Genomic DNA, 27,301 nt, shown 5'->3' on the forward strand with positions numbered 1-27,301 from the left:
TAATTCGTTCCTGAAACATGCCTGTAATCCAAAGCACTCGTATATCAAAGCGAATTTCAAGCAGTGGCTCAGTTGTGATCATGTGACATCTGTCATCACATACTACTCATAGTGCAAGACATCGCTCGTTTATCAAGTTAAAATTTATTGGAAGTGTTTGCTCGTCTTGTGGAACACTTGCAGAACAAGTTACAATAAGTGACTCCCAATCCAAGGTTTTACATATGTGTCATCGGTCCGGTTATGTCGAAACTGATGGACAGGATGGGATACAGGACCTAAATGACTAATGCAGGATAGAGACTCTTGTCCCCAGAGGTTCACTGCATGGAAGACATCACATGGCCTCAGCTTGTTTTGTTTTTTTATTTTAAAGAGAGAACGTGCGCACAGGCGTGCTGGTGAAGGGCAGAAGAAGGGAGGATCTTAAGCTGGCTCCACGCAGAGCAGAGGGTTTGATCCAATCAATGCAGAGTTCGATCCCACAATGCTGGGATCATGACGGGAGCCGAAATCAAGAGTCAAACGCTCAGCCAATTTAGCCACCCAGGTGTCCCCAGGGCATCAGTTGTAATGCACATTTTTAAAAGGCAGTAAGTAACATCATTAGCTAATTTGTTTTTTATCACAATAAAAAAATCAGCTAAATATCTTCTCCCTCATGCAGCAACTGTTTAAAAGCCTCTGAATAAGGCTTAGAAGTTACTGGAGATCAGATCAAGGAACTCAGGATTTGTTCACATTCTTCCCTCACCACTTAGCAATCACCACCAACGTGACTCAGAACATTACACCATTTTACATGGCTTCCATGTTGCGCATATGATCCAAAGTAAAAGAGAACAATAATGTCAGAATCAGAAATAGTAAATGGGGAGCACAGAAATTATAATTTCACAAACTCAACCAGGTTTCTTTTCCTGAACCCTACATTTCAGTATCATGTAAAATCCTAGTAACAGCTGTAATTCTCATACAGAAAATCAAGATGTTACTAGCACTCTAAACATGTGTTAGAAAGAAAAAATATTTTGACAATTATATACAATTCAGTTTTTTTCATTTATTAGGCATAACAACTATCCATACCCACCATGTATAATGGCAGAGATGGGAGGGTAAATGGAAGCCTGAAGGCACTACTTACCTCATAGATAAAAAAGACAAAAGCTATGTTTGGGGTGCTTGGGTGGCTCAGCCGGTTAAACATCCAACTCTTAATTTCAGCTCAGGTCATGATCTCACAGTTGGGGAGATCGAGCCCCGCATTAGGCTCCATGCTAGACACGGAGCCTGCTTCAGATAGACAGTCATTTATTCATTCATTCATTCATTCATTCATTCATTCATTCTCTCTCTCTCTCTCCCTTCTGCCCCTCCACTTGCATGCTTGCTCTCTCTTAAAAAAAAAATTTAAAAAAAGACAAAGGCTAGGTTTAAAAAATATCCCACTATTTTTCAGAATTCAAAGATTTTTGAACACTAGGTCATGAAAGCAGCTTCCATCTCTAGTTAAATAATCAACCTGTGTTTTAAAATACATTTAGCAAAATGTACTTCAATGTTGGCTCATCATGGGGTGTCTGGCTGGCTCAGTTGCTAGAGTGTGTGACTCTTGATCTTGGGGTTGTGAGTTCGAGCCCCACGCTGGGTGTAGAGATTACTTAAAAATAACATTTTTAAATTTTAAAAAATAAAAATAAATGCCGGTATATTGTGACTTTTCAAGATGTAATTTAACACAACACCCATTAAGTGGAAAAACGGTTCAGTAATTGTTGTAAATACTTCAGGCACAGTAAGGCTTTTATTATTGAGAAAGGAGATCTCAAATTAGAAAACAAAAATGCCTCGGTAACTATGGTTTGGGCAGACAGTAGCATTTCTGAAGTTTTCCCAGCATGAACTGGTAGCATCGGGGACCTAAGCCAAGTCATACTGTTAAAGTCACTGATTACAACGCAGGATTCCTCAGAGGGGATCCAGCCTCAAACTAAAAGCAAAAGGTTCTTCACCAAATACGCTAACTTGGAGATGACAGAGAATCCCGCAGGCCTTCGGGCTCAATTCACCTACCCCGAGTGAAAGTCCTTTCGACTCTCAAACCTCAGGGTGGTCGACATGCCCGGGGGAGAAGAGGTGTGGAGAAGCACACACCTGGAGACAGAGTCACAGGGGGTGCCCAGGAGCAAGCCTGCCCGATGCCCGACCCGACATCACCTCACAGGGTCAGCACCATCCGTCACCAGAACTGCGCGCTGCTATTGCAGAAAGGTTCCCGGCCTAGTGCGGAAAGGACTGCATCCTTCTGGGCGGGTGAAACCCAGAGCTGGGCCAGCAGCGGAGGGTAAGAGGCTCTCGACTATCCTTTGCATGGTCTGCTCTGGGGAGAAGGCTGCATGCAGCTCTCAGGATAGGCCCGAAGGTAAGAAAGACTTTCTCTTCAAAGCTGCCACTTGACACACCTATCCCCCACCGCCTACCCCCACCACCGTGACTCCCCGCCAGAAGGGGAGATGTGCAGTGAGAAGGTGAGGCACGAGATCAGCTACCAATTACTTTTATGACGTTAATCAATGATTGGATAAACCAAATCCATGATCCTTCCGACTTCCAGGTAAGAACTCCATCAAAGAAGGCCACCGCTGTTTGAGACTTTCTTCCTCAGAAGACAAGAATGCCTCTGCGTGGTCATGCCTCCAGCTGCTTCTCTGTCAGGCCTCAGCTGCTGAAGGCCCTTCCTCTTTCAGAGATATCAGTCACAGCGGCATTAGTGGGTTACGACAAAAAGTCTTGCTGTTTTCCATTTAGATGGTAGATAGTATGTACTTTCAAAATATAGAAAATGAAACCCATACTTTTAACGGCAGCTTTAAAAATTCTACATAGAATAATATTCATTAACATCCATTAATATACAATAATATTCAAAACATCCCCATGTTTAAGATGTGGAAATACAAGAGACCAGACAGAGATGCCCCAGTGAGCTAACCGAAGTCCTTGTTCTGTTGGAGGGTCTCAGACAGATGCCCCCTGGACTCAGGAGAGAATGAAGAACCCCAATTTGGATGGGTTCCTCACCAGGTTCTTGGGTCCCCATCTGAAACATTCCTCACAACAAGATGTGGCTGGTAACAGCTCTTACTCAATTCTTTTAATATAAATCATTCTAGGGACTGGCCTGAAGTGCTGTAAAGAGTTCATAAGACACAGGTCTTTGATCTTTGTGGCTTTGCCATGTATGTTTTTAAAATTTCTGGAATGCACCCAGGGAGGCAAACTGCTTGACAGAAAACACTATAAATATCCAAATAAATAAATACATACAGACATCTGGAAACCTGATTAAGCACTATAAAGTTTTATTTTTTTCAGGGAAGGATGGGGGGGGAACACCACTGAACAGCATTTTTACTTTTACAGAAAAATGTCCTATTCTTTCCTCAAAATAAACCCTCTCTGACAAGAATACAACTTTAAGAAAAGCTTAAGTCTACAGGTCACATGGAAAGTGGAGCTGCTAATGTTGTGTAGCTTCCTCCTCAACAAAGTGCCATTCTAGAACCAAAACTCTACTGCAATCCACTTTTTAAATAACCCCTGGTAGGTAAGTATCTATGATAGATTAGTCATTATTTCTAACCATAAAAATAAATGTAGGCAATATGCTAATCTGTCGTTAGTGTACCCAAGTTCAGATCCGAAGTCATCATGCGATAATTTCCTGGGTCAAAGGCAGAGCAGCAAATGTTAGTTTCCACATCTTCACGAGGCACTATGAACTCTAGTAGTGAGAAGACAGGATTTACAGTGGTTATACCCGACACAATTAAGTTATAACCAAATAAATCAAACAGCACAAACCATGCGGTTGAAATGTGAACCAGGACTCAGTAACAAAAATTGGGACATGTTAAAATACCTTCAAAGTTACAAGAAAAATCCCGAGAATATCCTGCCATACCCCATCACAAGGTCCCCGGCGAGACAGAGCTTTGCCAAGCATGGAGATGCACGCCATCAGGCATTGTACCCAACAGAAAAACTGCCTATTGCTCTAGAGATGGGGTTAAAAACACTCCGCGCGCCTGGCACGACTCAACCCTGGCCTGGTACTGCTGAGCCGAACCGTCACTCTAGCCCACGCTCACTCCACACCCGCCAGTCAGGCTTCCTTGCTGGTTTCCAGCCGCCCACCCCCGCCCCCAACTATTCCTGCTTCCCGCTTCTAGATAAGTCTGCCTCATTCTCCAGCCAGTGCCTGCAGACACACTCCGCCCCCGGTCCCGCCTCCATGTTCAGGTCACCCTGGACACTCGCCAAGTCCACCCGGGGCCTCCTCTTCCACAGGGCCAATCACAGCCACACTAATGTGGCTACTGGCACAGGAGTCTAGCAGGGGGACACATAACTTTTGGTGACACCATGCCTGACTTGCGATAAGGGCTCAGTAAGTGTTCCTCAACAGACAGGTAGAAGGTTAAGTGAATGTGTTCAGAAAGCAACATTTTCAGTATTTGCCCTGTTTGGAAACAAGAGACCCTCATTCCAAGAACAGAAGCCAATGGTGAGACAAGCTGGCACCAACCACTCAAAGCAATGATAAAAGAGGCCACCAAAGGCAAATGCCAATAAAAGGTAGGGGGAAAAAATAACCACTGGTCAAGTCCAAAATAACAAGCGTGTTTAAACTCCTGTGGCAGCTACAACCCAGAAGCATGGCCCTGTGACAAAAGTATGAGGGCTACCAGTGTGGGAGGTGGTCAAGAATCCTTCCAGCTCCCATAGCCCCCCCACGCTGATGGGGCAGTGAGCGCTCCGAAACAACACGCACATCTGTATGATTCTAGTCTGCCTCTACCGTGAGACAGGCCGGGTCTTTGGATATTGTCTCAACTCACCAAGTAACAGAAGAATTCATCCTGCTCTGCATTCTAACTCTCTTCTTTGCACCTTCAGGACCCTCGAGCAGGCAGGGCCACACTGAATTCATCTCTCCACTCAGTTCGTACCCATACAGCTCCCCATCACGGCAGCTGCTCCACAGGAAGAGATCCTGGTGCTGAGTATCTGGGAGGTTAATCACATCTACACCAACACGTGCTTCCCTAAGTGCCATGGCATCCTTGGCAAGAAGCTGGCAGCAACACAGAAGGAAACTTTTCATGGCCTCCAGGCTGACCTCCTGGCCTAGAGGCGCTAGCAACGCCCATTCTCATCTGTTCCATGATCCACCACCAAAACTGGATTCTGAGTGTTGTCTCGCTGTCTCCAGGCCCCATCTCTCCTGACTCCACTCGGAACGGTCCCATGTCCTCAGCCTTGCCTCGGGGTTCTCCTTCCCAAGTGTCTCCCTTGCAGGATGTCAACCCCTAAAACTGTAACACATCATCACCAGCCCAGCACATCCCACCAGCACACATAATGGATACGCCCACCATGTTCCACCGTTGCCCCAACATCCGGGAGGGATTATCTCTGTTCAGTCTCCCTCAGAGGCCAGGGCAGTCCATGCATCTTCTATAGCCTCCAAACGAGAAGCGACACAGATAGTCTAATGGCCAGCTATAGGTTGCCCGAGGAATTTGCCACATGTATAAAAACCTAATACAGAATTAAAACTTCTCTCCTGCACGAGTAAAAAAATGAACTGCAAACCATCTTAGTAATCCAGGCTACCAAAGACTGCACAGGGTAGTTTGTGGACAGTTAAGACACACTCAGAATAATAGCCTTTCATATGTACTTTAAACATCTAGGAACTAAGGAGAGAACAGGAATTTCTATAGAAGAGGAAAAGGCTTGAAGAGGGTCTGAAATCTGTAAGGAAATCATTTAACTTTTAAGAAAATCAGAAATTCTTTCTGGGCAGGATCTGGTGTCTGCCCATTGTTCCTGGTAAAACCCAGCTGACACATTTGCAGAATATTCTTGGCCTGCTATTTATGGATTTCCACGGCTAATTTTTGCATACTAGTTCGTCCCCCCTTTTCCCTGCAAATGCATATTCCGCCCGCCATTCTCCTCACTCTCCGGGTACGTGTGCTATTGTAACCTACACGAACAAATATTCATCTCCTAAGAGCTATACTGCACAAGTTTTTCATGCATATTAGGGGAAAATCAGGCTTCTGCAGGACATCAAAGTCCTTTCAGACCATGACCTTAACTGTGTTCCTTACCAGCATTCGAAACTTGCTTGCATTAAATAGTATCTGTACAGGCTTGTAATGAAGCAAAATCACTCCAGAATCCCAATCTCTCTGGCAGCCACAGACTCCACGGGCCTCAAATGAAAAGTCATGTTGCTCATCACTGAAAGGTTTCCTTCGAGCTGAATAGATCCACTAGTCACAAACCTGAAATTGCTAATATTTTCATCAGAAAGGGGTAAGAGAGCTTTAATTTACCAAGACGCTACGACCTGGAGGCAGAAAGCAGCTCAAGGCTGAACAGGTCGAGCTATCACATGCGTGAGATGTCATCGAAACATGAATGGGGGAGAGAGTCCAATGTAGCATTTTTCTTTTCTCACATCAAAACACATTACTCCTGACGCTTGGACTTTCTAGATCAGTTCACTTTCACCTAGGTTTCACTTTGCCTCACATTCTGTCCAGATACATTCTTTATCAGCCAGGCACTTTTGCCTCGCATTTGTCCTCAAACCCAGCAAGGAAAACAAAGAAGTTCAGAAGTCAAAGAATGTAAGACTCCTCTCAAGTGAAGTACAAAGAGAGAGAGAACACAGGACGTACCATGAATACAGAGCTCCATATACCACCGCTTCTGACCAAAGTGCGCTCTATACAGGGTGGCGATGGGGGGAGACTAATGACATTTCGATAAACAAACCTTAATATGTTTTAGCCAATATATGAAAAGAACCTTACAGGCAAAGACGGGAGTAAAGAGGCCACAACCTTGTGTTACTGAAACTCAACAAAGGAGAAGCTGGTCCAATCGTCCAGAGAGCCAGCCACACCCCCAAAGGCAAATGGCAGACTTTATTCAGGAAAACGATTCCCACATTTCTGACTTTTTAAAAAGACTATCAAAACATAAAAGACAATGGAAACAGGTTCACCCAGAAGCAAAGGAAACAGTGACGAGTTAACATCATACACCTAAATTTACAACAACAACAAAAGCCCAAAAGATGGCTAAAATTAGGATTAGATCCTGTCCTTACACGATTTGTGATAAAGTGAATGAGCACAAAAAACTACTTCTCTATAAACATTAAGCCATTTAAAGACTAAGTAGTAAGATTTCCTGGACACTATTTTCCTGCAAATTTCCAAATGTCATTTAACTTCTGTGGAGAACAAGCAAGTAAGAAACCAAAAATTCTACATTACTGCAAAAAAATTAAGATACGGGGGGGTGCCAGTGGCAGCACCTGGGTGGCTCAGTCTGTTAAGCGTCAGACTTCGGCTCAGGTCACGATCTCCCGTGAGTTCGAGCCCCGCATCAGGCTCTGTGCTGACAGCTCAGAGCCTGGAGCCTGTTTTTGATTCTGTGTCTCCCTCTCTCTCTCTGCCCCTCCCCCACTCACACTGTCTCTCCCTCTCTCAAAATAAACATTAAAAAAAAAAAAAAAAAAAGATACCGGGCACCTGGGTGGCTCAGTCAGTTAGGCATCCAACTTCGGCTCAGGTCATGATCTCATGGTTCGTGAGTTCGAGTCCTGCATCAGGCTCTGTGCTGACAGCTCAGAGGCTGGAACCTGCTTCGGATTCTGTGTCTCCCTCTCTCTCTACCCCTTGGCAGCTCACACTGTTTCCTCTCTCTCTCTCAAAAATAAACATTAAAAAAAAAAAAGATACAGGCCATAAGAGATGATGGAAGAATCTCTCCCTTTCCCACTATCGTGACTTGTGAATGGAGGAGGGGAATCTGAAAAATGAACTGTGTACCAAAGCCTGAATGAGTAATTAAAATGTGGATCTTATTTTTTTTTTAATGTTTATTTATTTTTGATAGGGAGACAGACAGACAGAGCTTGAGCAGAGGAGGAGCAAAGAGAGGAGACAGAATCTGGAGCAGGCTCCAGGCTCTGAGTTGTCAGCACAGAGCCCAATGCGGGGCTCGAACTCACAAACGGCAAGATCAAACACCTGAGCTGAAGTTGGATGCTTAACCAACTGGGCCACCCAGGCACCCCAAATAAAATGTTTTTAAGTGCAATTCATTGGGATTGATACATCTGTGGCTCCAGGCTGCTATTAACTTAAGCTCTAAACCCAAGACAAGTCTGCTACTGAACCACAGACACTGGCAGCATGGTTTGTATGAAAGAGACCAACAGAGGAATTTATCCATTCTTCTATTTCACCCCACACCCCCGGGCTTCTTTATATCTATAGGATAGCTGGATGGGATTCCTACAATACCGAAGTCATTTTGCTGTGGTTCTCCTCAGGAAACTTCCCAGATCTCCGCTCCGTCCACTAAATGACTAAATGACTAACACCTCCAACCATACTATTTTCCCACTCATAGTCAATACGAGCCCTACTATACATTGAACTTCATTTCCAATATAGCCTACATCAAGGTAGTTAATGTCTTCATGCAAATGATTGCAGACATCTTGGAATGGTTAGCAGTACATCCAATCTCACAGGATTTGAGAACTAACACTCTTTATCTCTGACTCGTTTTATTAAAAAGAGCTCTTATCAGGTGCTATGTTGTTTTCACTCCCCCAAGAACCCCAATGCCAAAGAAGAGCTCACTACAATCCCATGATCCCACACTGTCTCTTACAATATCAATACTATAACTATAAATATCAGTAAACATAAATACTATAAACTTCAGAGCTAACATTTTCATAACATGGGATCAGCTATAAAATTACAAAAACTTTACAGTCATGACAGAGATGAAGCAGGTTGTTGTAGGGATATCTGCACTCCTATCTCATGCCAGCCTTATTCACAACAAAGTTTGGAAATAACCTGTCTCTCAACGATGAAGATCTCTCTCGCGCGCGTGCTCTCTCTCTCTCTCTCTCTCTCTCTCTCTCACACACACACACACACACACACACACACACACACACACACACACACACACACACAGGAATACTATTCAGCCATGAGAAAAAAGGAAATCCTGCCATTTGCAATGACACGAATGGACCTTGAGGACATCCTGCCAAGTGAGATAAGCCAGACAGAGAAAGACAAATACTCTATGACATCTCTTGATATGTGGAGTCTAAAAATGCTGAACTCATAAAAGCAGTGAGTAAAATGGTGGTTACCAGGGGCTAGGGGCGTGAAAGAGATGTTGTTTCAGGGTACACACTTGCAACTTACAGATAAATAAAGTCTTAGAGACGGAATACACAGTGATTACAGACAACAAAAGTATACTATAAACAGTAAATCTACTAAGAGACTAGACCTTAATTATTCCCGACACAAGAAGAAATCATCATCATGTGACGACAGAGCTGTTGGCTAATGCCACAACAGCAATCATACTGCACTATAAATGTATCAGCTCAATATGCTGTATGTGTACCTTAACCTGATGCAGTGCTATATGCCAAACAGGTCTCCAAAAAACATAAACAGTACGTCATGAGAAGGTACCGGTGAAAGTCTCTTAAAACTCTAGGGCCACAAGAAAAGGTTAAAGTGATTATCTGGTTTTCAGAAACAGTAACTTTCCCTATAGATCAAAGATCCATCCACCCACCCAACCCCATCCCATTTTGGAACTAATTCATTTTCTGCAAACTGATAAAAGCAAGGAAGTGCACATAAAAGCTGAAATAAACACAGAAGGAGGAGGCCAAAGACCACAAATTTTGAAGTATTTCTTATTCTCATATTTGTAACCTAAATTCGAATTTTGTATCAATACAAACACATATATCCACTGATTGCCTATACCTTATACCACCCGTATTATGTGATGCACTGTCCAGGTCATGCAAATTTTCTGCAATTTTAAAAAGGTTTCTGATTAGTATGATGTCCACATCCATTTCATAGGAAATACTATGCTAAACAATTTCACCTTGACCTGAAGAGCCACCATTACTGTGTAAAATACAATGCGTAGGAATGGACGACGTATCTTTAGAAAATACCCGTGGGGAGTTCAGGATACAGTGTCTGGTTCCCTTATGTAAAATTCCCAGCACACAGGCATATAGAGGTGCTCAATACATGTTTAGTTATAATCTCTATGCTGATTAAAATCTGCGTGCTGGTTAACGATTAGAACAATCTGGTTCTTAATTTTCATTTACAGGCATCGTAACTCTACGGTTTCCACATAATAACCAATGAGGACGATAACAACGGGAGTGAACAAGAAGGCAAGGGAATGCAGGGTACAAGCTTCAGAGGAGCCAGAGAGTGGAGGTTTCTCGTTGTTTTGTGGCTACTGAAGGTGACATGAGATGACGGAAGGGACAGTCTTTTGGTAGTTTAAGTTATCAAACAAATTTACCATGTTGCTAGAAAATGAGAAGACATAGGGAAATATTCCAAATTTACCATAATTCAGGCTGATCCCGAAGGAACTAGATTATAACTGCCAACAGATGAAACCTCTACCATGGAACAGATCCCTAAAACATTCGAGGGTGTATGAAAACTAGAGTCATAAAAATCCTATCAGTCTTTACAACCTACTTCTAATTCTCTTTTTTATCAAGATATTTGTAAGTGAGTTCTGCAGGAAGACAGAACCATTGCATTTCGGCGCTGAGGGCCTCTCAGACGTCACTGAGGCTGAACACTAAGACTCAGAACTAGTTAGGTGATCCCTGCCTGACTACTAACACAGCTACCTGGCAAACAGGTGTTAAACGAATAAGCACTCTATCTTCACTTGGGTCTCTCCACCCCAAACTATTCCTTCATATACCTCAGTGCTGTTATAGCCAGCCAGAAATTTCTGGCATTTAAATGATCAGTTGACTAACGCTACCTGGGCAGTATATATAGAAGAGCTGTATTTGTTCTGTGGACTTATTATTCCCTTAACTGCTTTAAAAATATAATCGATAGTTTGTAAGAACCACCCAGGAATCTCCTTTTCTTCCCAAGCTGCTTTAACTGTATTTTGTGCAAGAAGAAGTTCTGAAGTAGAATGTCCATCTGATAGAAATGCAGAAGGACTGCCCAGAATTAACTGCAGTGAACAAACCACAAAATGTCTCTAAAAACATCCCATGAATAAAATGTGAAGGCTTGACAATCTAAAACTGCCTTAGGTCAACTTTAACTTTCGCTTGTGAAATTTGTCATTTTGCATGCTTTTTGGAAAAAAAGGTGAATACATAGAAGCTCTACATTTTGACCAGTTATAGCATTTTTAAAAATAATAAGTTCCTGCTACTCCCAAGAAGTATACCCACTTCCCTGGAATGATTCCAATGCTGCATTTAAGTAGGACTTATTTTATAAATTTCAAACTGTCTTTCCTTAATTACACAATAGACTTCTGTAATAAACTTCAACCATATCATTTTTAAACAAAAAGTAAACCAGATGTTTGGTACTTACATGCAAAATTGAGCTCCCCTTGTGAAACCAAATTAAATTAAAATGAACTCCGGAGTGGAGCTAGGCCCCGATGAAAACAACAACAAACACAAGCCAACAAAAAAACATGATGTTGTTTTGTGGCTTGTTGGTCTTGGTCACTTACCTATTTTTCCTTACATCTGGGAAAACATACCCTCCCTTTCCCACACCCCACTGTTTTATCAAAATTAGCATATGTATTTGGATTTTGTTTAAAAAAAAAAAAAGAGGCAATGGGGTACCTGGGTGGCTCAGTTGGTTGAGCCCCCGACTTCAGCTCAGGTCATGATCTTGCGTTCATGAGTTCAAGCCCTGCATTGGGTTCTGTGCTGACAGCTCAGAGCCCAAAGCCTGCTTCAGATTCTGGGTCTCCCTCTCTCTTTGCTCCTCCCCCCACCTCTGCTCTGTCTCCCTCCCTCTCAAAAATAAACAAACGTTTAAAAAATACATTAAAAAAAGAGGCGAAAACCCCTAAAATTTCAACATGTCACTTAAAGAGTCAAAAATCAATGTCCACCATATGGTAGGCACTGTTTTAAATGCTTTACATATATGGAACCTCTTAGTTCTCACAAACACATAAAAAAGCTTCTTTCTCCCACTATACTACCATCCCCAGTGTACAGACAGAGTTGAAGCCGACAGAGATTAAGTAACTCAGTCAAGGTCTGTCGGTGGCAGAGCTTGGATTCACATTCAGGAAGGATGATTCCAAAGTCTGTTCTCTTTACCATGGAGCCAGAATCACACTTTGATTCAAAACCACTACTGGGAAATACAAGAAATCCATTCACATTGGTCAAATTCAAGGTCACTTTATTTGCTGGTCATTTTTCAAATTAAAAATTTTTCATCTCTTTAATGGAATCCAATAATATGAACCTTATTCTGATGTGACAATCTAACTGAAGAGAGGTCTCTCTCTCGACATGCACACCCACCCCATCCATCATCAGTGCTGCTTAAGGCAATCGTGCTTCAGTCAAGAGGACCTTGATGTAGCAGTGAGATGACGACGGGCTCAGCTACTCCAAAGCTCTGCTCCCAACAGAACTGGGACATCCCAGCACCTTGACCTCCATCCCACTCTCTGACCATTAACACTGTAAAATACCTACTGATGACAACCAAAGTTCTCTCGCATCTGACATCAAATTAAAAAGGGACCTAAGAATTCCGGGGTAAGAAAAGATGGGCTATGTTTAAAGACGTACTCCAGGTTTATCCAAAACCTACAAGATACTCACTTTGTCACCTAAGATTTCAAACCCTAACCTCATCTAGAAAATTTAGCTAGTCTGACAGAGCAAGAACCAAGACAAGAACACATACCTGAAGGCCGGATCATTTAAGCATTACCTTCCTGTCACGTCTCCTTTGTGAAAGAAGATGTGAGTGGTCAGAACACTTGGCATCAAGGATTCAAGCTTCTTCATTCAATTTTTAGAATTCCCTAACGTATAACAAATCTATTCACCTGGTCTAAAGACTTGACAATTCGTTAATAAACAGCTTACCTGATTGTACGATAACCACTGTCTGGGTTACACAGGTGTTGCCTTTTATTACTCTGGCTATTTATGTCAACAACTGTTTAATCTTGAAGAACAATTTTCTAGTAACACTGATTACTCATCACCTTGAAACAGGGGTTTATTGGGGCGCCTGGGTGGCGCAGTCGGTTAAGCATCCGACTTCAGCCAGGTCACGATCTCGCGGTCCGTGAGTTCGAGCCCCGCGTCGGGCTCTGGGCTGATGGCTCAGAGCCTGGAGCCTGTTTCCGATTCTGTGTCTCCCTCTCTCTCTGCCCCTCCCCCGTTCATGCTCTGTCTCTCTCTGTCCCAAAAATAAATAAACGTTGAAAAAAAAAATTAAAAAAAAAAAAAGAAACAGGGGTTTATTTTCCTTTTATATACAGGAGTATAAGTCAAGACCAACATTTCAAAGCCAGCACCAAAAACAAACACTTCTGTCTACAATACAGTTTACTGATAGAAATCATTCAACTACATTTGACTCCCTTTTCATTTTTATCCTAAGAGGGAGAGTATAGAGATTTACGTTAGCATGAGATATAATTTTAAGATGTTACTACCATCTTATTCTCCAAAAAGTTAAAATAACCAATTTATAGTTCTCCCAGAGGAAATTAATTTAATGAGCCCAGGCCATTCTGACACTAAAGGAAGAAAAAAAAAAGTTCTAAAAGAAATGACTATATACAAGAAAACAACCATTACCTTCTTAATCTTTTAGATATTTAAAGGTAATGAAAAAAATTAATCCCTGATTCTTAGCTGCAAAGCACCGCTGTGATCTAGACATATGGAATTATGTATGTGAGAAAATATATTTAAGAACAAAACCACATACACTGTGGTACCTGTTCAAATGTTTATGCACAACAAAAAGAAGTAGGTGCTCACTATATTGTACACCTGAAACTAATATAACACCACTGTATGTCAACTGTACAGGAATTAAAGTTATAAAAAAGAAGCAGGTACACTGTTTTTCTTAGCACACTCTCAAAATTTCTATACCTTTTGATTCTATGCCTCAAACAGAGTAAAGAATGAGACCACAGTCACTGAGCCAAAAGAACACTTCCCGAAACCTCCACATAAAGTTTACAGACAAATCAAGATCATTAACTAAGTATTGACTTAAACATCCTAAAATCAGGGACTTAAGCTGACACACTGGTTTCTGCTGATGTTTTTACCAACACAGTGCTCTACAGCATTCTTCAACCAACAGCGAACCTGGAGGCAGGATTTTCCCATCACAGAGAGCACGACTATATTTGGAATAACGTCTGGATGAAGATTTTTAAACACCTAACAAGTCCAAAATAGACTTTCCAGGTTTTCAAGAGGTTGAAGTATTTCCCCACATGATACAATCTATTAAAATGCAAATGTAGAAAAGAAATAAGGGGCGCCTGGGTGGCGCAGTCGGTTAAGCATCCGACTTCAGCCAGGTCACGATCTCGCGGTTTGTGAGTTCGAGTCCCGCGTCGGGCTCTGGGCTGATGGCTCAGAGCCTGGAGCCTGTTTCCGATTCTGTGTCTCCCTCTCTCTCTGCCCCTCCCCCGTTCATGCTCTGTCTCTCTCTGTCCGAAAAATAAATAAACGTTGAAAAAAAAAATTTTTTTTAAAAAAAAAGAAAAGAAATAAAAGGAAAATATTTCCAGCAAAGACCTTGATTTTCTGACAGCTTTCCATTTAACCATGGTGTTTAGATGAACTTCCATTCAAAGTGTCCTTGAACCTTTGGACCTTGCTGTCTTTTTTCTAGATGTTAAAGAGTGTCCACCTAAATGAGAGGGAAATTTCTAAAAGGATGATCCTGGTTACCAAGAATGAGAATACCCAACAGATCATGGCTCATGTCATGACAACATTCTCAGGGAGAAAGCTGCCGTTGCTTATGTCCTACCCACTGTCCAAGCATTTGTAACACACTTCTAAAAGTCCAAAGAGAAGTTATGTGTAGATACTCATTAAAGGACGACTTCCTTCTTTCCCTGACGCACTTTGTGGAGATGAGCTCTGACACCCGGATGGTTCCTGACGGGTCAGGATAGGTGAGTATCATCAAGAGCCTGCTTAGATGCCGGGCAGGGTTTGCTATAAGCTTAGAGGTCATTACCTCAAATACATCGCTTTCTTTTGTTTCCTAAATTGCTCTCACTCTCCAACTGGTATGATTTCATTTTGAAACAATCTGTCCTTGGGGCGCCTGGGTGGCGCAGTCGGTTGAGCGTCCGACTTCAGCCAGGTCACGATCTCGCGGTCCGTGAGTTCGAGCCCCGCGTCGGGCTCTGTGCTGACTGCTCAGAGCCTGGAGCCTGTTTCCGATTCTGTGTCTCCCTCTCTCTCTGCCCCTCCCCCGTTCATGCTCTGCCTCTCTCTGTCCCAAAAATAAATAAACGTTGAAAAAAAAAAACCAAAAAAAAAAAAAAGAAACAATCTGTCCTGAAATTCCAACAAAACAGTTTATGAAAAAGAAATATACCCCTGGGCTACGTGTATGCGTGTTGTGTGTACATGTGAATTGAGATACCTGCCCTACAGCTACATTGAATCTCTGAGTCTCTATCTTTTCTACATAGAATCATCGAATACTGATACTGGATGGGTTTTTTTGTTTTGTTTTACGAACAATCCACTGTCTGCAGATATTTCAGTTTGCAAATGCCTTGAAAACAGGGGCTTTTTGTCCCAGTGCTTGGGGACCACAACTTACAACCAGGAGAGGACCAGTAAAAATGCTTGAGGAGTGAAAAGGCCTCCCTCTTTTCACCTGTGAAACCTGAGGCCAGGAGTGAAGGGACCGTCATAGCTACTCCAAAGCTACATGGCAGCAAAACAAGGTCTTTGCCACATCTCAACCTACATCTCAACTCCCCACTCAGTAACAGTTTAAAATGTCCACTGATGTTTTAAAATAAATGAATTCGCGGGTGCCTGGGTGGCTCAGTCGGTTAAGCATCCGACTTCAGCTCAGGTCATGATCTCACAGTTCATCAGTTTGAGCCCTACACTGGGCTCTGTGCACTGACAGTGCAGGGCCAGATTGGGATTCTCTCTCTCTCCACTCCCCCTCCCTCCCCTCCCCACTTGAGCTCTCTCTCTCTAAATAAAAAAAATAAACAGTAAGTAAATAAAATGAATTATTTTTCTTTACCTCTTAAGAACATGTAGTTTATAAGGTAAAATTATCAAGTACCAAATATTTAACCCATGTAAGTTCTAACATTTTTCTTCAATGCACAACTAAACCTCAAGGAAATGCACTGGGTATTTGACGGTTTCCTTTCCCTGACTGGTAAGTAACAGAAATTGGAACTTTGTAGAGTGTAGCTCCATGAACCACAGCTTCCAAAGAACCAATGTATATGGTTTCCTCTTCATGCCATCACATACCAGAAACAAAGACTACCATAAATAATCTATTGCAAACTCTACTTTGGAAAATAAATAGGGAAGGGTTCAATTTAACGCGAACACTGAGCGCAAAGACAAAAAGGCTCTAATTCTATTTCAACACTCTCAAGTTGCATTGTTCTTAAAGGGCGTGGCACAGAGAGATGCAAATACACTCCTGAAACCATCCCCTCCTTCTATGGAGCCAACAAATACTAATCAGCTACAAAGTGTCCCATCCTGGCTTCAGAGGCTTTTGCAATAACATAACAGATAAGCTCCATGAGGTCTGAGAGCCCAAGGCTAAGAGAAGAGACAGGCAGTCAACACATAATTACCTAAATTATAATTTAACCACAATTGGGACAAGTACTATAGAAATGTGGTTTAAAACATAACCAAATTTTAAACTTATATGAACGAAAATGTCACAGGCTCAATAGTGTAAACATCAGGGTTTTTTTTCCCATTTTCTTCATGTCAAAATAAATAATAATGTTTAAAATAAGGGGGTTAGGGAAGAAATGATAACAGAAGATGAAGATGAAAATCAAAGTTCACACCACAGCATCGTTAAGAGAGCTCCAAAATCAAATGGTTGAGGGGAAACAACTAACCATTTAGCAAAACCATAGGGGATTTCAACCCAGCAAATTTCTATCTACTCCCACCCCATGTCAGAAGACTATGCTTTCTATATGCTTATCAATATTTAGTTGTGTGAAATCTGACCCAGAAATACTATTCCAGTCTGAAACGGTTGTACAAAAGCAATAAACTGTGTCATAAAGATACTTTGATGCATTTTCTGACTGTCACAAAGAGCTACAAAGTTGAAGTAATTATCTGTGTGTGATGGGGGGTGGGGGCTTTAAATAACAGTAATCTGCATTACTGTAAATCACACACCCCATAAGGTAATGCCAAATTACTGGGCACACTCACACCAGACCGTGGGACACACTAGTGAAGTCCTCAGTACCAAAGACTGCCTAGCTCCAAGTTGGCTAAGGTTGAGACAACAAATATGAAATCAATAAAAACCGAGAGTTTGGGGGTATTAACATCATAGCCACAAATATTAGAGTGAAGTGGAGAACTTACATATTAAGATACATATATCACTTAACATGTACTCTATTAGGAAATGAAAGAACACAAGTTAAATGTCGTACTTAGAAATTCCTGAGATATTACATGACTACCACTTTGAACAAGGCACAAGCTTCCCGAATCTTATCTTATTAACATTTTATTGGACAACCACAAACAGTGCTTTCTCGGTTACTAAGTTGTCAGTATTTCCATGTAGGATTATTACAGAGAAAAACCAGGAATAAGAGTAATCAGAACATTCTAGTAGATTAAAAATGTATACCAAAATGGTGCAATATTTACCAGCTCTGGACAAGAGCTATAATAATCACCCTTATAGAGATTACTGACAAAATAACAATAGTAATCAAATATATGTAACTATGTAACTATTTAAACTCGTAACAAAGGCTTTTATGATACTATTAGCAGTAAATGAGCAACTCCCATAAAATATGACTTAATATCACCATGATAAGAGTTTAAGTACATATAACCATTGTTATGTGAAAAAACATTATTTTTAATGTGTGACAACCTGACAGGATTTAATTACCACACCTACTTCAAACTATTAGCTGCTTCATTCAAACCTGAAAAAACAATATTTATATGTAGCTATTGAGAATCACTATGATTGATGCAATCTTTTGTGTTATTCCCTTTATAGTCACTTGCATTTGTTATTATTAACAAGGAAAAAAGAAAGGGGAAATGTGTGTTTCTGTTTTGCAACAAAGCTTTTTCTGATGATGACTAACTTCTTCCTTTGAACACAAAAAGCCTCTTTAACTAATGTACATATAAATATGTTCTCTACAATGTGCACCAAGCAAGGAAAGGGAAAAAAAAAAACAACAAAAAACACAAGCCTGTAGGACTTAAGCCAGAATTAAAAGCAACCTAAGCAAGATGAATACATGAAAGCTGTCAGGATGGATGTTATTCTTACTCCCAATTTCTTACAGCTCATCTGCTCTCAAGAAAGAAAAACCATAGTTTCTTTTAACCATATCCACACAACAGATCTCACTTGAAAGGAAACACAGCCAGTGATTTGGCATGAATGGGCACATTCCCAATTTTCCAGCATCACTCCTGAATATTTATGTCGGTGACGAATGAGGACACCGGTAAAATATTTTAACACGAAGTCTTGCCTTGTAAATCGTCTCGATGCTGTGTCAAAACAACACCTACCATAAATCAGAAGTTTTAGGACCAGTGTTTCCTGTTCTAACATGCTACCTGCTCAGCAGAATCACTTGTGTGGACAGGCACAGATGAGTCTGTGCTAAGCAGAGCCACCTCCCCTCCTAACTTACAGAGCTATAATTTCACAGGCCTATTATCGTCGAGGTAATTTTGACGGTGCTGAAATATTATACTTGTTAAAAATATGCATTTAGCACTAACTCCAGTGGTCATTTGAACTGGATAAACAGAGAGATATCCCTACAATTATCTTTCTTCTCTACTGATGACTCTTTTTTCTAGCAAGGCAGCAGTACTGTGACAACTGATTTTATAAACAGTACAGCAAGTTTTTCTGACAGTCCAAAAAGCTCACCGTGGTGCTTTCAGTTCACTTTTTACTTCTCCACAAGTTATTTATGAACAACGTGTAAGGGATGCTGAGGAGTCCCTTTCAAGGTTGAAGAAACAAAACAATAGTTGAAACCTCTCCCAGCCTTCTGCTCCACAACCCTCAGCTCCTTACTCACGCATATCCCAATTCAGGAGTTTAGATGTGCGAAGTCATCTACATGTGGGCAAATTAGAAATCCTAACCCTTTGGGGTGCCTGGGTGGCTCAGTCGGTTAGGCAGCCGACTTCAGCTCAGGTCATTATCTCACGGTCTGTGGGTTTGAGCCCTGCGTGGGGCTCTGCGCTGACCAGCTCGGAACCTGAAGTCTGCTTCCGATTCTGTGTCTCCCTCTCTCTCTGCCTCTCTCCTGCTTGCCCTCTGTCTCTTTCTCAAATAATAAACATTAAGGGGAAAAAAAGAAAAGAAATCCTATCCCTTTGAGCAATTCCAGATTTTTGATTGGAGGGTACACAAATATGTCTCTCAGTTCCATACGTTAATGAGCATAAGAAACTTCCATCAGAAAAAAATAAAATTGACAAAAGAAGAGGTTAGTCCATTTGCTTTTCTCCTTTTATAGTACTCTGGCCCTAACTTAATCTGTAAGGAAAAAATAACGATATGCATTTGTACTTATCTTATACCGGATGCCTAAATAAGTGAACACACACACACCACTGCAGGATAACCAGTCACATGAGGTGAACACAAAGGCCACAACCCAGTATTAACTTTGCACTTTCCTGAGAGAATAAACAAACACCAGTATCTCCTGACATCGGTGGCCCACTTTCTTAAGGCCGAATTAACACACTGAAAGCAAATAAACAAATTATTTATCTGGAATCCATTACAGTCAGTTCATTCAGCCAAGTGTTAGGTCACTATTATTAGGCATGAAGAAACAGAACAACTATCCACTCATCTTGTTTCCAAAGTGAAGGGTGAAATTCTAGATAACCTCTACCCATTCTGCTTGCGTGGAAGGGAACTGAAGAAACTGCCTGGTCATATTTTCCCCTAAACTCATGTTTGACTCCGGTCATACAGGCAGCCATATTCTGCCCACAGGGATTAAAATATACCCAGTGAAGATGTCAGCGGCTACCCATTCCAAGTACTATTCCAGTTTAGAAATCCACATAACCTTGTGTGAAACGCCAGATATTCTGGGACAACACTGTGAATAATTCTTTAATAAAGAGTCTAATGTCTCAAACATAATAAACTACAGCAATGATTTAAAATTCTGCACCAGTACTATAAAACACAAGACTCCAGCTATAAAAAATGGAATTTCTAAGCTTTAAATTAAAAAAAAAAAAAATAGGTTTTTGCAATAAGGTGCCCTTACAGTATATCCCTGAAATAATATAGATCATGCTGCCCTCTTGTGCCAGACGTAAAAAATAAAACAAATTCAGGAAAACATGGTTTATGCTGAATATAGACATAATCTTCTAATTTCTGAATTGCTTCCCTGTATTCCCTGCGCATTAAGATCTGATAGAACAGAAAGGACAGAAGACAAATGTTGATCATGGAACAGGCAGGTGTGGCCCTCAGTACAGGAGTGCACACAGACCACATCTAAACAGGCACTACTCAAGTTGTTGCAATCAGAACGTGCGGAAAATGCCGGGGCAGCTGAAAACGTGCAGCCCTTTAACAGACGCACAATACGGTCACCAAAATACACTGAGAAGGGAAGGATAAAAATAAAGGAAGGAAAAAAGAGGAAAAGAAAAGTAGCTTTTTGCCCCTCTAAGACAACACACTTAGCTGACTGAAATTTTACCCAGTTTAAGACTGATTGGGTTATGAAAAAAATCAGTGGGTAAAACAGTACTGCATTATATAAGCAAATGAGTTAACTCCGTGCAACCATACATGGGTTCAAAATGAAGAGAAACTTAGTCGTGAAGCCTGGAAAGATGGCGCCTTCTTAAAAACCAGAGCTCTGGAGTGCTTAAAGAGCAGCCAGAGAGACTTAGCCAGCAAGAGGGAACATGCACTGTCCGGGTTCACCTTGTCCTCCCTAAATCCAAGTCAGAGAACCTGGGACTTTTGGGCCAGGGCAAGGGGCAGCCAGTGTTTCAGGACCCTTCACCGAAGGCCTGGTTCTCTGCACAAGGTCAAAGGATCTCCCACTGATTAACAAAATGGGAGAAGCGGGAAAAGGGAATCAGCCCATCTGGGGTGGAAACACCCACGAACAAATGTAAAAAGAGACTTCCACAATCTGGATCGGGTTCACTGGGAATATTCCAGCACAAGAGGGAACTGAAGGTGGCTACGGAAGAGAACCCTGGCAGACATCTGCAAATCCAAGCCAGGCTGTAGTGTGTGCGGATGCCGTCGCCACCCCGGGCCTCACTTGCGGGAGACTACACCCTTCCCCTCCTTCCCATTCCCTCTTTTCCAAACTCCGAGATGCTGTCAGGACCACGAACTCTTAGGAAACTTACTGACATCTCCCTGAGAAGGTGCTCTGGATAACAAAGTACTGAGAACAGAATGATATGCTTCCTGGATTCTCCATGCTGCTCAGAGGGCACTCTGTAACTCGGAGTGGGACCACTGGGCACAGATGTTTAACTTAAAAATCAAGCCTGCCTAGGGGTGCCTGGCTCACTCAGTTGGTTGAATGTCTGACTCTTGGTCTCGGCTCAGGTCATGATCTCACGGTTCAGGAGTCTGAGCCTTGTGTTGGGCTCTGAGCTGACAGTGAGAGCCTGCTTGGGATTCTCTCTCTCCCTCTCTGTCTCTCTGCCCCTCACCTCCCTCCCTCCCTCTCTCTCTCTCTCTCTCAATAAACTTTAAAAAAAATGAAGTATGCCTACCCTTCTACTATAGAGGGGAATTGCTTTTTTAATATCACAGAACCATTAAAATATAGATACGATCCATGATGTTCCCTATGAAGCACAGCTTTGGTGTGTTCTTCCCATTGGTTTAAAAACTATAAAAATGATATCCAAATGGAAATTTAAAATCTACCACTTAAAATACTTTTCTAATTAAAAAAAATGTTTTTTTAATCTATCACTAAAAACAGTAAATAATTCATGCCCTCTGAACATTCTGGACAAACTGGGCCTATCTTTAGAGTGCTTATTTGGGTTTCTATTTTCTTGAAGGAAAAGAAGCCCTGTTAACAGATCCAGGAGGGGGAGAGCAAGATAAACACTAGTGTGTGGCTCTAAGATTAGCGACCTTGAAGATTTAGACTCGGTCCCAAATCCTTGAATAATAAATAAATCAGCATGTGGAGAAGCCTACAGGTCTTGAACAGGAAGAACCTGGTTAACTGTGGCCATGAGCATTCAGAGGCTGTGATAACAGAAACGCAGTCCCACTTAATGCTCTCAACTTTATGACCACAGTTTTCAAATTAACTGGCAAAGTGCGGCAACTTCCCGGCCGTCAGATGCGTGCGCCCTCCAGTCTCCTGACCGCGGCTGTAACAAGACTACAGATGAGTTGGGGCCTCTGCAGATCACCGTTCCTGTGCTCTGCACCCGGCCTGCGCTAAACAAACGTGCTGAATAAACAGCCCCAAATGCTTTCCTGAACAGTCTTATTTAATCCTCACGACAGCCTTGTGAAGCAGGAAGGGCAGCTGGCATTTCCATTTCACAGGTGAGGAAGTTCCGAGACGCCATGCGTCATTGTGGCCAAGAGTCATTAGGTGCTGACCACGGGCCAAGCACTGCTCTAGCCTGTGTGAATGTACCGATCTGCTTTATTCCCACACTGCCTGGATAAGGGAGGTACCAAGAGTATCCCCATTCTACAGCTAAGAATGCTGAGGCACAGAGAAATTAAGTAACTAGCACCTGAGTACTCACAGAAACATAACCAGCTACTATGATCAGCTAGCACAGGTGTGAGCCCAGGCAGCCAGATCCACAGTCCACACTTCTAACCACGACAACATCCCGCTTTGAGAGTCACCTGCCCAGCGGTATGTACACCTGTGGCCTGGGTCACACGGCTAGCTAACAGCCAGGCCAAGCCTACTCCTGTGCTCTCTCCAGCCTCCCTCCCTGCCTGGATGGGTCCCCTCAATCCTCTCCTGCATCAACCAAGCCGCCCTGGGCCTGAACAGTGGGAGCACGTGTTGATGAACAAACTCTTCCTGGGGACCCAGGTCAGGAGGCCACCCCCAGCAGCAAGACAGGTCAAAGACCTCAGGGTGGGGCATCAACCACTCAGACACCCTCCCAGGTGTGCTCACGTTGAGGAACTTATGTGCGACGTGCCACAAAGCCTCCAATTATGGAAACAAAAGTCCACTTTAAAGCTAGAGTGAGGAGCTTCTATCGAAGAGGATGTGTACACTTCAATCTTGGGTTTTAATTAATTTTTCATTACAATTTTAGGTACACCTTCAAGTCCAGGATGACCTAGTTTAATGCCACATGATGCAGTCAATGTTCTGGCAACTGGTCAACAACATTTAAACGCTCCTGCATCCAACGAAGGGTGTTTCATATGCCCCACAACAAACAGATTCCTAAACCTGTTTATTTTCCACACGCACCTAAATCGGAATAGAAGCTTGCATGCACCTGGGGTGCCTAGGTGGCTCAGTCAGTTAAGCGTCTGACTTCAGCTCAGATCATGATCTCCAGATTCAAGAGTTCAAGCCCCACATCGGGCTCTGTGCTGACAGCTCAGAGCCTGGAGCCTGCTTCAGATTCTGTGTCTCCCTCGCTCTCTGCCCCTCCCCCACTAGCACTCAGCCTCTCTCTCTCTCTCTCTCTCCCAAAAACAAATAAACATTTAAAAAAAACTAAAAAAAAAAGAAAGAAAGAAGCTCGTATGCACCCCACATTCAGATTTTGTCAGGTAGTAGAAAACTGTCAGTGAAGCTTTTTGTGGACAATGAATCAACACACACAGCGATTTCTTCCAAGCGTCTCCTCCATTCTCAATGCTGAAACGTGATCAGACACAAACGGTGTCAATGAGGCAGATTTACAAAGAAACCTGGTGTCTGACTTACCTATTGGGTTTCTGTCAAAGAACAACACTGGAGCTCTCAAAATGGACTCAAACATTTTGTTGTGCAAAGCTTGTGAGGAATTAACAAGGACGTGGAATACCAACAGAGATCTCGCTATGCCAAAAAGCATAGTAGCCACAGTTAAACCTGGAATAAAGAAACATCACTCAGAGCAACATCCCCACCTTTTCTTTGGCGAAGCCATAGCATGGCAGGCAGTTGATGAAGAAATTCTGTGTCAAAAGACATGTGGCTTCTGTAAGAGTGCAATGCATTTGCAAGATACTTTTATAAAGAAGTATATCATTTACTTTTCTCTCATTAAATAGAAACTGTATGTAAAAGAAAATCAGGTGTAAATGATAATTTCATACTAGGCTTTCCTGATTCAATTACAAGTTCTATTAAAACCAAAGAAGAGGGGCGCCTGGGTGGCGCAGTCGGTTAAGCATCCGACTTCAGCCAGGTCACGATCTCGCAGTCCGCGAGTTCGAGCCCCGCGTCAGGCTCTGGGCTGATGGCTCGGAGCCTGGAGCCTGTTTCCGATTCTGTGTCTCCCTCTCTCTCTGCCCCTCCCCCGTTCATGCTCTGTCTCTCTCTGTCCCAAAAATAAATAAAAAACGTTGAAAAAAAAATTTTAAAAAAAATAAAACCAAAGAAGAAAAAGAGATAATTACAAAAACTCGGTGATCTTCCCTTCTCCACATTTCAAGTTTTGCTACTCTATTTACACATCTCATAATCTAAAACTTCGGTATGCTCTCACACCAGCATGTGAATTAACAGGGAACAAGGGAAATAAATGATGTGCCATTTCCTTGTAGAAAATGCCCAAGTGGCTTTAAAGAATATGAAAATACCATATTAAGTTGCAAGTAGAAAATCTCTCAACGGAAGTGCAAGAAAATACAAATTATACATTAGCATGAAATAACCTCGGTGAGCAACTAATCTCCAACACCAAGCATTTTATACAAACACAAAGCCTTTTTAAATGAACACAACTGATTTAAATTATAGATTTTTGTCAATGGCATAAATGAGTACCTATGATGGGCATAAAAATCAACATCATTTTCCTATCATCTCCCGAACTCCCCATGCTAAAGAGAGTTGGGAGATAACTTCTGTGAGTAATACTCCATCAAGTCCATTTTTACCCCTCACATGACACATCACTGTTGTCTCCACTCTGAAAGCTGTTCAGAGTCCTAACTGCCATCCAGAGGCGTTTTCCTGAGGCCCCCATCCTGCCTGGCTGTGCAGCAGAACGGCTCCTCCCTCCCCCTCCCCGCCACCGGGCCTCTCACAGCCCACCCGTGTGGAAGGGAAACAGCTCATGTATTCAGGGTTCTTTAGCAAGTGATCAACGAAATAAATAACCACATTTCAGTGAGTAGGTTTTCACAAAGATCGCTCGCTCTATCTTTGCGGAAAGCTTGTATGAGCGTTTCCGGCGAGAATATTTAAAATTTCAGATGAGGATTTCCTTTAAAAAGTATGTAATGCCACATATATTGTAAGCACTCTTGTGAAAGCAGAGCGCTGTGTTAATATTAGTCTGGCAAGCCAAATGTTAAATTAATCACACAGTTGGGGACGCGATAACATTGTGATCTCAAGGTAAGAGAGAGAAGGAATCCTAATTCCCAGACACTGGATTTTTCCCTGCTCAGCTTCTCTCTTAAGTCATTAGTGAAGCCCAGGAGATGAGCAGTACGGGGAAGGGAGCTTTGCATACCTGTGAGGGAATAATGCTTTTATGTGGGGGAGCCTCGCTGCCAGAGGATTTCATCCAAGTTCAATAAAAGCCAGGGTTTATTCAGACAGAATTGGAACAATCCGAACCACAGGGTGGGGATCCGTTTCTAATCCCCTTGCCCATCCAAATAATGATATAAGATTTAGCGAAAGCAACCTATTAGAATAGACAATAGCCACATATTTCCAGTGGCTGATTTTCTGAATGCTCAATCCTGGTTTAACTTCCAAAATCCAGTACAGAGCAAATTAAGAGTCTTCATTCAACCTCTTTCTTCTGGTAGATTTTAAAAATAATTATTCTAATTAATTCACAGAGTAAATGCGACTCAGACTCTTAATCTGTTAAGACATTACTGAATTACTCCTGGAAGCCCTAGTTACTCACACAGGCTCATTGTAAGCACCTCAGACTCCCGGATAATAAACCGAATGATTAAACTTTACCTGAATAAATTCCTAAGTACCAGTGAAGATCGAGCTTCTCAGTGACATTTTCTTTCCCATTTACCGTGACATTCAGGGCACTTTGTTCATTTGTCCTGTGAAAAAGGGGGAAAAAAAATATTAAGCTATTGATAGAATTTAGATGAATACAAAAAGAAAAAAATTAACCTCAATTTGGGAGACATGTTTTATGCTGGAAAGGATCCCAAGCATGCAGGGCCCCATGTACATCCTCTTTATACAAATTCAACTTGCATCGTGACACTTTCAGTTCTCAGGACTGTCTGTGTATAGACACTGAGGGTCAGATGTGGGAAGAGACCGTGGGAGGGTCACACTCCACCAGCAAGAACTTCAATGTCTCTTTTGCTCTAGGGAAACTAAGGGAGGATTAGGACAGGAGGCCCAACAAACCCGACTCTGTGGGAAAGAGAGGCTGCCTGCCAATTTGGGGGCACCTCATATCAGACCAGAAACAACTCACCAATAGGAGAGCCACCAGTCCTGGAGAACGTAGGCAACCTAGCACGAAGAAATAAACATAAATATCAAGCATCGCCTAGCACCTCAACTCTCTCACTCCCCCAAAAGGAACGCTGAAAGGCTCTGGAAATCAGACACGATTCTTTCAGCTCAGGTCTGAGCCAAACCCCACATCCCAGGTAACAACACCTCAAGTAAGTGCATGTTACATTTTAAAATCTTTGAAAGAGGGGCGCCTGGGTGGGTCAGTAGGTTAAGCGTCCGACTTTGGCTCAGGTCATGATCTCATGGCTCGTGGTTTCAAGCCCTGCATCGGGCTCTGTGCTGATAGCTCTGAGCCTGGGGCCTGCTTCGGATTCTGTGTCTCCCTCTCTCTCTCTGCCCCTCACCCACTCATGCTCGGTCTCTCTCCCTCTCAAAAATA

The 27,301-nt window shown here is 42.3% G+C and overlaps 1 protein-coding gene across 3 annotated transcripts in view; it reads right to left on the minus strand.

Moving 5' to 3' along the window:
- Positions 1–27,301, minus strand: part of ABCC4 (ATP binding cassette subfamily C member 4) — a 264,706-nt gene that overhangs the window by 111,583 nt on the left and 125,822 nt on the right. For 2 of the 3 annotated variants that reach the window (XM_047081080.1, XM_047081094.1), the window contains 3 exons: positions 26,879–26,916; positions 26,395–26,489; positions 24,187–24,333 (listed from right to left, as the gene is read on the minus strand). In XM_047081080.1, coding sequence (XP_046937036.1) covers positions 24,187–24,333; positions 26,395–26,489; positions 26,879–26,916 — 280 coding nt within the window. The remainder of the gene's footprint in view (positions 1–24,186; positions 24,334–26,394; positions 26,490–26,878; positions 26,917–27,301) is intronic. The other variant, XM_047081091.1, reaches the window with a different exon arrangement.

Source organism: Lynx rufus, unplaced genomic scaffold (assembly GCF_022079265.1).
Source record: "Lynx rufus isolate CCGP_SWC_20201006 ecotype Redwood Valley unplaced genomic scaffold, mLynRuf1.p SCAF_1, whole genome shotgun sequence".
NCBI lineage: Eukaryota > Metazoa > Chordata > Mammalia > Carnivora > Felidae > Lynx > Lynx rufus.